The 15,009-nt window shown below is 57.2% G+C and overlaps 1 protein-coding gene across 3 annotated transcripts in view; it reads left to right on the top strand.

The window, feature by feature from the left end:
• D2HGDH (D-2-hydroxyglutarate dehydrogenase) overlaps positions 1 to 15,009 on the top strand; it is a 33,763-nt gene that overhangs the window by 11,572 nt on the left and 7,182 nt on the right. For all 3 annotated transcript variants that reach the window (XM_069465371.1, XM_069465370.1, XM_069465372.1), the window contains 3 exons: positions 2,425 to 2,568; positions 3,524 to 3,666; positions 7,176 to 7,341. In XM_069465371.1, the coding sequence (XP_069321472.1) occupies positions 2,425 to 2,568; positions 3,524 to 3,666; positions 7,176 to 7,341 (453 nt within the window). The remainder of the gene's footprint in view (positions 1 to 2,424; positions 2,569 to 3,523; positions 3,667 to 7,175; positions 7,342 to 15,009) is intronic.

The raw sequence follows: 15,009 nt of genomic DNA, 5'->3' as shown, positions 1-15,009 counted from the left end.
GTACCCTGATCGTTCCTCATAGTACAGGTTTGCTCGTGACCAATTCCCTCACTTCTAGTGTGTCCGAAAATACCTTTATTTCTCCCTCATTTGAAAGATATTTTCGCTAGATATACAATTACGGTGGGCATTTGTTTTCCTTCCTCCCATTGAGAGTGTCATCCACTGTCCACCGGCTTCACTGTTGGGAAGTTAGCTGTCTCCTAACGCCGCTTTGGAGGGGTTCTGTCTCCCCCGCCCTCGTTGGGCCACTTTAAAGATCTTTCTCTTTCTCGTTCGTCTTCCAAAGTTTTCAGTGTGTTGTGTGTGAGCGAACATTCCTTTTCATCTTTCTAGAATTGTTGAATTTCTTAAACCTGTGGCTTGGTGTCTCTTACCAGTTCTAGAAATTCTTAGCTGTTTACTGCTTCACATATTTCCTGTGCTTTCCTGTCCTCTTGGGAATGTGAATAAACGTGATCGAACTTTTCAGTCTCTGACCTCCATTCCGTGTTTTCTATCATTTCGTCTCTGTGGGCTGCCCCTGCCTGCTTCCTTCTGATCCGGCCCCCCGGTCGCCGATGCCCGTTCCGCCGGGTTTAATGTGCGACCAAACCCAGCCGTGGAGGGTTTTCTCCCCTCCATCCAGTTTTCAGTTTTTGATAGTTTTCATTTCTAGAAGTTTTATTTATTTTTTTCAAATCTGCAGTATCACTTTTCATAGTTTTCTATTCCTTCCAGGTATTTTCAAACTCATTATTTGGTCTTTACACACCGTTAGCAGCCGGGCGTGGTGCCCACAGCCCTGGTTACGCGGGTGCTGGGGTGGGAGGGTCACCTGACCCAGGAGCTGGAGGCCGCAGTGAGCTGTGATCGCGCCTGTGCACTACAGCCTGGGTGACAGGATGAGACCTTGTCTCTAAAAAATAGATAGATGGATAGAGTTAGCATAATTTTTTGTAATGTTTTATATTCAGCCAATTCCATTCTTTTAGTCTGTGTGGTCTGGTTTTACTGTTCTTGCTCTTGGCTCCTCGAGTCCTCGTGTGGCTGTCCGTGGTGGCATGCGGCTTATTGTCATTGAGGGAGTCTTTGTGGGGGTTCCTAGAGGACAAGGACGAGGATTTGCATCTGCTTTCGCTGGGTGGCTCCCGGTGCTCCCAGTCGGGAGTGACCCAGACCAGGTTCCTGGGCGTGAAGTTGTGGGAACCGTCCAGGCGGCAGGAAGCCAGGCCGTGCGTCTGTGCGGGGCTGACCTGTGGCCACGGTTTTTCAGGAGAACGTTTTCTTCCCTCCTTTCCTCTTGTTCTGTTCGGCAGCTTCCCCTGCAGTCTCCGGGCGAGCGGGCGGGGGCTGGCCTGCTGCTGGCTCATTCCCAGGACGTGGCACGGTGGGGTCTCCTCGTCCCCGCCCTGGCAGGGCAGATTGCGAGGCCAGGCCTGCTGGCGCGGCAGGGCCGTCAGGGGAGCCCCGTCTGCTCAGCACTCGCACTCAAGACGCTGCTCGAGGCTTCACTTTGGCGTTTATGGCCCGGCGTTTCCGGTGGTTTTCAGGGGGTACTGGACCACGTGGCCTCCCTCTCTGTGGGATGGAGGCCTTCTCCCTCCTAGATCTCCCCTAACCGGGCCCCACCCACTTCACCAGCGCCTCTCCTGCCAAGGCTGCGGCCTGCTCCTGCCACCAGCCTGGGGGTCGGTGCTTGCTGCTCCTCCTGCCGGTCTGGCCTCTGGCACAGCCGGGCTCCTTCCGCCTCACCCTCCCCCAGCCCCGGAGGCTCCCCTCGCCCTCCTGACCTCGGAACTGTCCCCACAACTGGGCCCCGACCCCGTCTCCACACCCTGTCACTGTGCCGTGGCCACAGGCCTCAAGGTGCTCCTGAGTCATGCAGGGCGGGCGTCTCCCCCAGGCCCTGCACTTGCCGAACCTTCTCTCTGGAATGTTCTTCCCCCACGTCCACGTGAGCTCACACTGCGGCCTCGGCTCTGCCCGGGAAGACTGGGCACGTGCACCCTTGCACTGCCTCACCGCAGGGCCCCCCGGGCCGCCCACCCAAGGGACGCGTCCCCTGGGCTCCGTTGCTGTCCCAGCCCGGGAGCTCCGCGGGGCCCTGGGTGTCGGCGGACTCATGCTGGGTGAGTTCCTGAGGGCAGGCAAGGCCTGAGTCCCGACAGTATCAGGAGAAACGAGCAGTGTCCGGAGGCCGCTGTCCCGATTTCCCCGGGTGTGTCCTCCCTTGTCCCCACTGTCATCCCCAGTGCCGTGTGGTGGATTGGACGTGCTTCTCTGTCCTGATCTGGCGCTGGTGGTGACGCTGGCGTTTCCTGCAGCCCCAGCCTCCCACAGCAGCTGCGGTGCTGTGAGGAGGGCCTGGCGGGACGGGGGTGCCCCGTGGGCCGCGCCCACCCTTTCGCTGTGCGGCGTGTGACGCGCCATGGCCTGTTGCAGGCTGTCCCAGCTTTGCCGAGGTTCTGAGGACCTTCTGCACCTGCAAGGGGATGCTGGGCGAGATCCTGTCTGCGTTTGAGTTCATGGACGCCGAGTGCATGCAGCTGGTGGGACGCCACCTCCACCTGGCCCGCCCGGTGCAAGGTACTGACCCCGCAGCCGGGCAGCTGGCCCCTCTGCTCCTTCCGTGCCGAGGGACACACCGCACGGCCCAGAGGTCCGGGTGGACGGAGGGTCCCTGGGGGCAGCGCCGCTGGGTGTTGAGCATAAGGAAGCTGCTCTTCGAAGAGCAGGCACGTCCCTCCCGGCCACAGAGGAGAGCGTCAGGGCCACACGGAAACGTTGGTGTGGCTGTTTTGGGCAAGCTGGGGGATTTTCTTTGCATTTTTACTCCTCCCTGTTTTCCAGGTCTCTTTTCATTAGCATGTTTTACTTTTATAACGAGAAAAAGAGCCAATAATGTTATAAAAACCTCTTACTGTTTCTGTGTGAGCTGTGACAAATTTGACAGAATTTCTGTTTCAGCGTGGAAGAATGCCAGTATCTGAAAAATGTGTGTTTCTCTTTGTAGTAGAATGAACTTGTCAGATTTTTCTGGAAGAAACTTTAGTGTTAAGAGACAGAGCAGTGCCACCCAGTAAATTCTCATTTAATGATTTCAATAAGTGTGAAAAAAAATTCACAGTAGCTTTGGAAAAACATGCAAGCTTAAAATTTTCTTACAGAAGTGGTGCATATTTGAGCTTTTTTAGTAGCTCAAAAAATAGACACCGATGGTGAAAAGCACGACCTACCGAATGCGGCACCCGGTGTCTGAGGTTGTCACAGGCTGCCCCCCGCCGTGGCCTCTCCCTGCGGCTGTGGGGCTTGCTGAGAGTGGATGAGCGGCGCCGAGAGCCCCCCTCAAGGCCGGCGGGCGCAGTCAGCCTTGGGGCTGCTGTGTTTTCCGGGCGCATGGTCCGTCCGAAGCGCAGCCCACCGAGGGGGAGCTGCCCGGGCCCCTGGGGTCAGGCAGGCTGTTTCAGGTGACCCAGTGCGCCCGGGTCTCCGCCTGACCGCCTGAAGCTCTGCTCACTCTGCTGTCCTCGCTCACTTTCAGAGAGTCCGTTTTATGTCCTGATCGAGACCTCGGGCTCCCACGCAGGCCACGATGCCGAGAAGCTGGGCAGCTTCCTGGAGCACGCGCTGGGCTCGGGCTTGGTGACCGACGGGACCTTGGCCACCGACCAGAGGAGAGTCAAGGTGCGCTGTGCCCGCGGGTCCCCTCCCCGCCTGTCCGCTGCAGCCTGTCTGGGGCTGTCGGAAAGGTGCCGCCTGTCAGCACAGACACTGTGGGCTGTGGGCTGAAAGTGTCCAGGTTTCATGGCTTTGATAGAATAAGCTCTCTGGAACGGAAAATGTGTTCCTGGTGCCTGGACCACTTTCATCAGCATTTTACAAATACTCCCGCCCCACTTCATCCCTCCTTCCCTCCCGCTCATCCTCCAAGCTGTCGGGTGAATTCAACGGCCCCATAGCTGGCCCCTGGAGCCTGTGGTTTACCTGCCCGTGGGCAGTGGCTCCGTGTGGAGGTGTGCAGAGTGAGGACAGGCTTGGGCTGCGGAGGCCTGGCCTCGAAGCCCAGCGGGTCCTCAGGGCAGGGGGCAGAGTTTTCCGGAGGAGGTGGCACTGCACACATGGCCGGAAATGACTCGGTCTGTTGGAGGCCAAAGCAGGGGTTGGGCTGGCAGTGGGGGCCGCTGGTCGCCTTCCCTGGGCCCCAGGCGGTGGGGGCCGCTGTCCCGTGTTCCCACCGTGGTCCCGTCGCTGCAGTGTGGAGAGCAGCCGGGCCGAGGGCAGGGCTCCGGCGGAGGTGGAGGTGGGCCTGGGTGTGGCGGTCGTGCCTGAGCCGCATGTGACGGCCACGCCAGGCTTGCGTTTGTTGACTTGCCGTGAGCGTCACTGATCTTCTGCTTTGTTATCAAAGCTTTCATGTATCATTAACTTATGTTCATGAAAGCATTCCACCTGGGCAGTTACAGCAGGTGCCTTGTGCCCAGGGTTTGCTGTTGGAGCGTCGGCCCTCCCTGCTGTGGCTCCGAGACTGGGGCGTGGTCGCCTCTGTCTCCTGAGTAGCTGTCCGTGGACGTCGAGGCCACTTGGGACGTGGGTCTTCGCCACATCCTGCCTCGTCTCCTGACCGCCGTGGCTCCACTCTGGGGTGCAGGTGTCTGCTCCTCGGGCAGGGGCGTGGCCGGCTGTGCTCACCGGGGCCTGGCCCGGGAAATGTCCTCCGCGGGAGCCGTCAGGCACTGGGGCACCCCGGGCTGCCCGGTGTGCTCTGCCCACGAGAGCGGCGTGATTGGTTTTTCCTTCTCACGTCCTCCACGCCCCTTTTTCTAACTCCGCTGTGTCTGTCAGCTCTGTTGACTAAGTCGTGTAACAAACAGTCCTCAGACCCCAGTGGCCACAGAGCAAGGGCACACGTGTCCTTCCGGTTGCGTGTTGGTGTGCGGCACAGCTCCGGGTGACTAACGCGGGGACCCAGGCGGAACAGCTGCCCCAGCCCAGCAGAGAGAGGAGCAGGAGCTTCAGCACATGTTGCGGCTCCCGGTTCCTGCTCAGAGCTGGCCGCTGTCCTCGCGCCTCGCCGGCCCACCTGCCCTGGGGAGCTTGGGCGGGGCCCTCCTCCCGCGGCTCCTGCATTGCTGGGGAGGGCAGAAGAAATGTGACTGCCCTGCGTGCCCCCCGCGCCCCTCCACCCCCCTGTCCGGCCAGGACTCGTGTGCACCGAGCTGGGCCTGCGGTGCAGGGTGGGGCCGGGCTGGGGCTTCCCTCCCAGCCTCGGCGGCTCCCCTCCCTCCAAGAGCTTCCTGGGGAAGGATGAGGAGAGGTCGTGAGTGTCTGCCAACACTTGTGTTCTGTGCTCACGCTCGATTGCTGAGCAGTCTGGTTTTCTTTTTTGCACATGGCAAAGCCAGCCTTAAGTGTGCAGCTCGGTGCATTGAGGTGGGTACGTGGCTGTGTGGATTGCTGTTTGGAGGCTTCCCTCTGCTGTCTTCCCGCACTGAACGTGGCTCTGGGGACGTCCTGTGCCATTCTGCTTTCTGGTTCTTGTGTTTTCTAGTCCTTTGTAGGTTTTCCCCTTCTGGGAGCCTTGGTTTTCTGAAATACCTCCAAGACGGGCCTTGCACAAGGCCAGCAGGGTAGCGCCGGTGTCGCGTGTTTAATGGAGGACTCCGTGAGCCCTGTCCAGGCCTGGCTCTGCCCGTACCCCACTCCGCTGGTGGCAACGGGTGGCTCGCGCCACATGCCAAGGGTTCGTTTGGGCTGTGACCCTGGTCGGGGGTGTCCTCCCAGCACCTCCATTCAGTCGCCTCTGTTGGACGCCCTCTCTGTGCTGCGCGTGCCAGGGCTTTGCCCGCTGGGTGACAGCAGTGACCAGAACGGGAAAAGTGTTGCCCCTCAAGCTCACATGACGAACCCAATGAGGCAACTCACAGTCCCCGAAAAGTGAGCGGGTGCCGTGGAGGTGAGCAGCGCCCGGCGGGTGGGGAGGCCGTCCCTGAAGGGGCGTTTGAGCAAAGGCATGGTGCCAGGGCCCTGAGGGTGCTGCCTACGGAGTTCTAGGAGCTTCCAGAGACGGAGCCGGCAGAGTGAGGGGTGGGCAGGCAGGGAGGACCCGCGGGCAGCAGGCGCCCTCCAGGCGGGCGAGGCGGGACGTGCTGGGCGGCGCTCACACACCCGGGTCGAGGGCGGGCGGTAGGCACTGCTGCCCATCAGGGTGCGGAGAGACCCAAGGGGTAGAACTGACCAAACCAGCTTAAAACTGATGAGAGAATCGGGGAAGTTTGGACACTGGCTGGGTATTCGGTGGTGGCAAGGAATTCTTGTTTTTTGTTAGGCGTGAGCGTGACATTAGCGTTATGTTAAAAAAGAAAGGAGTCCTCATGTCTTAGAATTTCACTGTGACACGTTTCCGGAAAGGACGGGTCCTCTGCGGGGCAGGTGCGGGTCAAGGTCCAGGCGGGACCATCAGAGGAGGGTGGTCCGGCCCTGGAGGTGGCAGCTCTGTCCTCCTCCTCCTCGCGGGCCTCAGATTCCCGCGTGAAAAGCCAAAGCAAATAAAAGACCAGTAACCCATGGACAGATTTGAGTGGACGCGCCGCCACCCCAGTCTCCCGCCCCCCCCCCCCGCCCCAGGCCCCGCCCTAGGCCCCGCCCCAGGCCCCGCCCCTGCTCTCAGGCCCCGCCCCTGCACCCAGGCTCCGCCCGCCCTCAGGCCCCGCCCCCAGGCCCCGCCCTCAGGCCCCACCCAGGCCCCGCCCCGCCTGCTCTCCTCTGTCCCGCGCCAGCCGCCTCCCAGCGCCGTCTGTCCCCTGGAACATCCTTCCCGGAGTCCCTCCGGCAGCCGGACCCGCACGCCGCCCCCTCAGCCTGCCTTGCTCTTCCCGCACCTCCCTGCCCTGCGCCTGCCCTGGCTCAGGCTGTGCCCCGGGCCTGTCCTCACCCGGGCCTGTGCGGTGACAGCACCTGAGCTGCGGGGTCTGCCCCGCGTCGCCTTCGGCGCCGTCCCCGGGCGTCCCGTGGGCTCGCCGCCGTCTGGGGGCGTCTGCGCTGCGCCCCGCGGTGCGTCCGGCTCTGGGACGTGCCCCCTGTCGATCCGGGACGGCAGCCCCACAGCTCCGTGAAGATGCGGAACTTGTCCCGACCCCGGGACCTTTGCCGCCATCCCCACGGAGACGCTGTCTCGCTCCTTCTCGTCCACGCAGATGCTGTGGGCCCTGCGGGAGCGGATCACGGAGGCGCTGAGCCTGGACGGCTACGTGTACAAGTACGACCTCTCCCTGCCCGCCGAGCGGCTCTACGACCTCGTCGACTCCCTGCGCGCCCGCCTGGGCCCGCGCGCCAAGCACGTGGTGGGCTACGGCCACCTGGGTGAGCAGGGCCCCGCGGGGCTGGGGGTCTCTGCGGCCGAGCTCGTCACTCGGGGTCCCGCGGACACCAGCTGCGCGCGGCTTTTGACAGTGAGGGGAGAGAAACTCGAAATCGCCAAAGCCCTAATCGTTTTCATGATTCTTTTTGGATATTTTGGAAAAGACTGCCATTGTGGAATTTTAATGGCGGAGCACATGGCTCAGATTGCCAGAACATCCCGGGTCTTCCAGGACACGCAGTGGGGGGGCAGGAAGCTGTAACCGGGAGTCCAGAACGCGCATCTCTCAGGGCTTGTCCCGCAGGCCCCAGAGCCCTGGGCTTTCCCAGGGCGCCACGAGCAGCTCTCAGCAGCCTCCACCTCTCCAGCGTGAAGGATTTCAGGACCAGTTCCAGATAATTTTTGCAGAAAAATCATGGTTTAGGTTACAAGTTGTTGATTCATAGGAAGGAAACGTTTCATCCTCTCAGCTCTTGGCAACATCTAAAAGCCCACTTCATGGGGCAGCCGGTGGGGCCAGCGCAGGGGCCGGGGTGTGCAGTGTGGCCCTGGGGCCTCCCACCCGCGCTGGTTCTGGCTTCCTGGCTGGCCTGTGGCACTGGGGTCACTGACCCACGGTCTCCCTCCACCTGCCTGTGAAATGAGACTCAGGTGCCACCTCCTGTAATCACGGGAGGGCGTGAGGGAATGGGTTTGGGCGTGGCCCGTGGCAGTGACAGTACGTGCTGTTTACCGGGGCTGGCCTGTCCCACGGATCGGCCTGAGCACTTGACGTGGAGAAACGTCTGCACGCGAGGACCTTCAGGAGTGGGGCCGCAGCTCTGTTTCCCCTGTGCGTAGCAGGCTCAGAGAGGGTCAGTGACTTGCCCAACGTGGCCCAGCCTGGAAAGGGTATGTCTGGGAGAAGGGACGTGGTGGACGTAAGCTTCACTGTTAAAGGGAAAGGGTGAGCATGGGAAACAGTCCCCCCAGAGCTGGCAGAGGGTGCACGGCTGGCACAGCTGGCCCTGCGGACAGGCGGGCGTGGCTTCTCCAGCCTGTCTGCCCTGAGCCACTGTTCCCCACACGGCCGGGATCGCCCTCCTCACACCACAAATAGCCTCATTAACTGTGGACCAAAGACTGACCTCTGGAGGGCGCTGTGGGGACATTTTCAGGAGAAAACACAGGAGAATTTCTTATGACCTTGAGGTAGGAGAAAGATTTCTTACACATGACACAAAAGGTGTAGTGCGGGGAGTTAGCTACACTCCCCGCAAAGAGGTTTTTCCTTCCGATCAGGTCTCTCAGGCAGGGGTCATCACAAAGGATGAAAAATAGTAGGAAACACAAATAAAAAATAAAGTAATGGCAATAATAGTACACAGAGCCAAAGATATAGTTTATAAAGTAAAGGTTTATGAAAATAGATAAAGGAGGGTATCCGGATGGATATATTTTTACCCACATAAAATATCTCCCCGACTGAAACTCCACACAGGTATTATATAGGGTACATACAGGCTCCCCGTTGCCAAGGGCAATGGGATTTACATACTAACAGGCCGTTTGCTTTAGGGTCAAAGTCTCCTAAAAGGCTACTACAGATCCTTAACTAACTCCAACTAGGGGAACAATGAGTTATAAAATCGTCTTGGGGCAAACTTCTAAGTTTTATGATAAGGCTATTACTTTAGCAACAAACAGACATCTTGGCTCCGGTGATTGTGTTCTTGGAGACAGAGATGATCCCAGAAGTCAACATGGGCTGTGCTTTGTGTTAATTACTTTAACCGCATGGTTCCTGTCTGGGCCCGGCTTGGGCATTAGCATATCTATCTCATCAGCTCTCATCTCCGGGGATCCACCTGTCAGCTCCAGCAACCTTTGGTTCTGAGGGAAAAGCCTGCCTTGTCTTTCAAAACAGGTGAGAACCAAAGGCCCAGTTTACAGCTGTTTCTTCGAAGTGCAGCTTCTACTGACCAGCAAGACGCCCTCCTGACACGAGGCAGCTTTTCAACTAACACATTTATTTTTTCTTTAAGGCAAAGCCTTATTTGACTTCTGAAATCAAATCTTGTCTCCAGAAATACAGGGGGCATTTCTATGACTCAGTGTTCTTAGGCTCAGCAGTGTAGCCCATCAAGGGAGAGTGGAAAATCTGACTACGTTGAAAGTACGTACTTCTGTCCATCAAAACATTCTTAGTGGGATGTCGCCACGCAAAGCTACGGGGCTGGAAAACCTGGGGTTTGGGGAGGACCCCAGGGAGCGCCGGGAGTTTGGTTATGACGCAGTGTGGGAGGGGGTGGGGGACAGCCCCAGCCACACGGTCCGGAAGGCGGGACACCTGAATGGGAACGGGGTAAGAACGTGACGGGGGTGTTGTCACCCAGACAGGAGGGGTGCGGGAGCCCAGGCCACCACCCCAAGTGTGGAACACAAGACCCCGAGCCAGGAGGCCTCCCCTCGGGGTGACTGGCCTCAGACACAGCAGAGCATCTGGGTCAGAAACAGAGTGGCCTCTGCCACTTGGTGAAAGCACCATGAATGCTGGATTTGTCACTGCGTGTGGCCGGGGCGGTCGTCGGAGGGTGATTGCGCTGGTGGGTCCCTCTGAGGTCGAGCGGGTCTGTGTCTGTGGTCAGCCCAACAGCGCCATGGTCCTTTCTGTGTCTCGCGGGATCCAGTTTATTTACCTTCTTTGTGGGTGATTCTGTCATGCGCTGTTTTTCCTCTGTCCGGGCTGGATTTTGGTATCGAGATCATACAGTGATTTGGGGATCGTCACTCTCAGCGCTCCCTGCAGGAGGCTGTGCGCGGCTCTGAGTGTTTCTCCCTCGAGCGCTGAGCGGAACTCGCCGGCAGAGGTGTTTGGGGCTGGGGGTTTGAGGGCGGGGGTTTGACCGGGATCAGGGTCTGGCAGCCGTGCACCCCTGTAGACAGGCCGGGTAAGACGTTCGACCTCCCCTTTTCTTCTGAATTAGTCTTGGTAAATTTTTTGTCCAGGAATTTGTCCAATTCTAAAGTTTCAAATATATTGGCATAAAGTTGTTCAAATATTCTTTTTTCCCTTTACATCTAGCGCTTTTTGGGATGGCCCCTTTTTGATTTCTGGTTTGGTTTATTTCTTGTCTCTTTCTCTGGTTCAGGTTTTCAGGTATTTACCAACTTAGAAATTCCACAGTGTTTTCAAAGCATCAGGACTTGGCTTTGTTGATCCTTTCTCGTGTGTGTGTGTTTTCTACTTTGTTTTTCTGCTGTTAGCTTTGTTATTTTCTTTCTTTCTTCATTTTTAGGTTTATTCTGTTTTTTTCCCATAACTTCAAAAATTAAGTACTTAGCTCACTGATTTTCAGCCTTTCTTCTTCTCTAATATAAGTATTTAAATTCCTCCCTAAATGCCACTTTAGCTGATCCCAAAGTTGTTTTAAGATGATGTCTCGGCCGGGCACGGTGGCTCACGCCTGTAATCCTAGCACTCTGTGAGGCCGAGGTGGGTGGATCGCTTGAGGTCAGGAGTTCGAGACCAGCCTGAGCCAAGAGTGAGACCCCGTCTCTACTAAAAATAGAAATAAATTATCTGGCCAACTAAAAATATATATAGAAAAAAATTAGCTGGGCATGGTGGCACACGCCTGTAGTCCCAGCTACTCAGGAGGCTGAGGCAGTAGGATCGCTTAAGCCCAGGAGTTTGAGGTTGCTGTGAGCTAGGCTGACGCCACAGCATTCACTCTAGCCCGGGCAACAGAGTGAGACTCTGTCTCAAAAAAAAAAAAAAAAGATGATATCTCTGCTAGTTACTAATTAAACATACTTGCTAACTAAAACATAATCTCCGAAGTGCCTCAATAAAAATGGTAGCTATGTGGCTGTCACTTAAATAAACAAATAACGGGCTCAGGGATCCACTGTAAAAGGCTTTGGCCCCACTGTGGTGGACTTTAGCCAGACCCGGGAGTGCGTGAGATGCTATAGCCGCTCACGCCCCTCTCCTGTGCCCGGAGGGCTGGGTGCGGGCTGGTCACCGCCACAGCCTCCGCAGCCTGGCCTCACGGCCTCAGCCGGCTTCAGCCGGGGCTGGAGGGCAGGAGACTGCAGAGAGAGGCCTTTGGGGTTTGCAGTTCCAGCTGGAGCACCACTGGCTGCCTTGCGAGGGTGGTTTCTCCTTCGTTGGTGCTCATATCTCAACAGCTGAACACGTGTGTGTTTATATTGAAATCCCACCTGTTTGCATAGTGCTGTCATTATCTCTCAGTTCCAGATATTTTCTGTTCCCATTATCATTTCTTTCTTTGACCCTTAAGTTGTGCGGAAGTCTGTTTCTTTCTGTTTTTTTTTTTTTTTTTTTGAGACAGAGTCTTGCTCTGTTGCCCGGGCTAGAGTGCCATGGTGTCAGCCCAGCTCACAGCAACCTCAGACTCCTGGGCTCAAGTGATCCTCCTGCCTCAGCCTCCCGAGTAGCTGGGACTACAGGCATGCGCCACCATGCCTGGCTAATTTTTTTTCTATATATTTTTAGTTGTCCAGATAATTTCTTTCTATTTTTAGTAGAGACGGGGGGGGGGGGTGGTCTCACTCTTGCTCAGGCTGGTCTCGAACTCCTGACCTCAAGCAATCCACCCGCCTCGGCCTCCCAGAGTGCTAGGATTATAGGCCTGAGCCACTGCACCTGGCCTAGAAGTATGTTTCTTGATTTCCAAGCATGTGGTGGTTTTCTAGTTATTTAAAAAGTATTTGGGAGGCCGAGGCAGGTGGATCGCTCGAGGTCAGGAGTTCGAGACCAGCCTGAGCAAGAGTGAGACCCCGTCTCTACTAAAAATAGAAAGAAATTATCTGGCCAACTAAAATGTATATATAAAAAATTAGCCGGGCATGGTGGCACATGCTTGTAGTCCCAGCTACTCGGGAGGCTGAGGTAGGAGGATCCCTGGAGCCCAGGAGTTTGAGGTTGCTGTGAGCTGGGCTGACACCACCGCACTCTAGCCCGGGCAAAAGAGCAAGACTCTGTCTCAAAAACAAAAAAGAAAAGAAAAAAAAGTATTGACTTGTTTGTGGCGTTGTCGGCCGGGAGCTTGGTCTTTACACATCAGCTTGCTGGGACCTCATCAGTGGTCCGGCTTGTGGCCGCCTTTCATGACTGCTTCATGAGTTCTCGATTAGAGCGTGCTCTCTGCGGTTGGTGGAATCAGTGTCCGGGCAGATCCGTCAGATAAAACGCACAGGCAGTGCCGTCCGGTGTCCGTCCTGCCGAGCTGTGGCTCTCCGAGGGAGGGGCCAGAAATCCCCTGCAACTGACCGTCTGTTTCTGCTGGCAGCTTTGCCGTTTCTGAAGCTGCGTCCTTAGGGGCCTCCAGGAGGTTAGAATTGTCGTTTCATTCTGGTAAATCCAAACTCTTATCACGATGGACTGTCTCCTTTTATCTCTAGAATTGCGCTTTGACTTGGGGCCTATTTGTGTAGTACACAGTGACGCCAACTTGCTTTTACTTAGTATTTGCCTGATGTTTTTCCTCCTGTCACTTTCAGCTCTTGTCACCTTGCTGGCTTAGGTGTGTCTCCCGCCCACGGCGTACAGGTGGCCTTTCCTGCCCACTGGCCTGCCGGCCGCTCTGGTCTTTTAGGGCAGCATTTGGCTCATTTACGAATGTTGCAATTGCTCCATTATTTGAGTTTATTTCATCCTAGTTCGGGCCTCCTGTCTGTCCCTCATTTATCGTCTATTTCTTTTTCTCAATTTGTGGCCTTTTGGTTGATGTTTTTCTCGCTTCGTGTTGCCCTTTGCTAACTGGGAGCTGTGTCTGCCCTCTGGTCCTAGAGCTGTGGCAGGTGCTCCTGCCCTCGGGGCGGGGGGAAGCTCACGGTGCCACCGTCCTGCCCTACACTGTGTGACGGTGGATTCTGTGTGTCTGCCTGGCTGGGCCACGGTGCCCAGCTGTGTGGGCCGATACCGGTCTGGGTGCAGCCGTGGAGGTGTTTTTACGAAAATAACCTTTAAATCAGTGGACTCTGAGCACAGCAGGCGACCCTCCACGACCTGGGTGGGCCTCGTCCCATCAGTTGAAGGCCTTCAGAGACAGACCGAGGTCCCCGAGGAAGAGGGTTGTGCCTCCCCGCGGCCGTCAGCCGGACTCGCAGGCTGCTGCCCTGCTCCGCGGGTTTGAGCTTAGCCCCACGTCTGTGTGGGCCTCGTGGTTAGACTCGTGTCTCTCTCGTCTGTCTGCGTGCGTTTTCTCTGTGTGTCTGTGTGTATCTCTTTCTCGCTATGTCGGTATACCTGTGCACACACACAGCCTGCTGGTTCTGTCTCCATGGGGCCCCTGACTGCTACACAGCGCAAGGATTTCAGGACCCTGGAACTGTGGCTGTCACCCCCTCTGGTTCACACAGCACAACGCATGGTGTCTGCAGGTTCAAGCAGCCTGGGATGAGACCATAAAAAAATACACCAATGCAAAGTAAAACAGCAGGGCCTGGTGCCTCATGCCTGTAGCCCCAGCTACTCGGGAGGCCAGGGCGGGAGGATTGATTGAGGCCAGGAGTTTGAGACCAGCCTGGTCAACATAGTGAGACGCTGTCTGTAAAAAAATCTAAAAATATTAGCTGGCTGTGGTCCACACGCCTTTAGCCCCAGCTACTCGGGAGGCTGAGGTGGGAGGATTGATTGAGCCCAGGAGTTGGGGGCTGCCGTGAGCTACAGTCACACCGCTGCACCCCAGCCTGGGTGAGAGAGTGAGACCCTGTATCTAAAAAATACATTAAAATAAATAAATGAAAAATACACATAAAAACACAACGTGGCAGCTGTGTAGGTTGTGCTGGGTGTCGGGCGCAGTCTGCAGACGCTCGGACGCACACGGGGGCCGTGCGTGTCACGGTGCCCATGTGGGGACTCCAGCGCCCCTGGGCTCTGGTGTCCTCAGAGGCCCCGGCCCTGTCCCGGGGGTGCCGGGGACAACCGTGCCCTACTTTGGAGTATATTGGAGTCCTGTCTGGTTCAGCCAGGTGTGACAGCGTCACTGTGCTCACTCTGTGGTCGGTCTGCTCAGGTTCACGGACACCTCTAGGCTGTTGAGATAATTATCGCGTAGGACCTTAGCAGGTAATTGAGTTAATCAAAAATAAGTTCTCTTTTTCCTTGGAACGGCGTGACACCACTTTGACTAAACTCTCCCAAAGCGCTGCTCCTGGAGGAACCTGTCCGAGTGTTGGGTCTGCCGTCCTCCTGGGCCGTCAGTGGCCAGCACCTCCCATGCCACCTGCCCCGGCTTCGCGCAGTCCCGGTGCCGTCACACTCAGACCCATCTCCCCCGCGCCCACTGTTCAAGTCCGAATCCTCCGTGGCCGACGCTCGCTCCTCGTCCAGAGCCGTCTGCCGTCGGGTGTGTGGGGAGGGAGCCTGGCCTGGCCCTGCTGGTCTCGTCCCAGGCTGGAGAGAAACGCGCTGGTGACGAAGCCGGAGCCCTGCTCTGCCAGCGCCTGCCGTGTGCCGGGCCACAGGGGTGCGTCTGGCCGGTGTGTGGGAAAGGGAGTCTCTGGTCTGACTTGGTGCTTTCTGCCCGCCCGGTAGTGACGCCGTTAACACGTTATGGTCTACGATGCGAGAAATGACCACCCGAAGACCGAATTGAGCCAAATTAGGAGTCGTCATTAGCTGGCCAGCGACCACCCTCCCAAGGCGGCGGCACAGA

Source organism: Eulemur rufifrons, chromosome 1 (assembly GCF_041146395.1).
Source record: "Eulemur rufifrons isolate Redbay chromosome 1, OSU_ERuf_1, whole genome shotgun sequence".
NCBI classification, from domain to species: Eukaryota; Metazoa; Chordata; class Mammalia; order Primates; family Lemuridae; genus Eulemur; species Eulemur rufifrons.
Note: the sequence above shows the minus strand (reverse complement) of the source record. Positions and strands in the feature narration are given on the sequence as shown.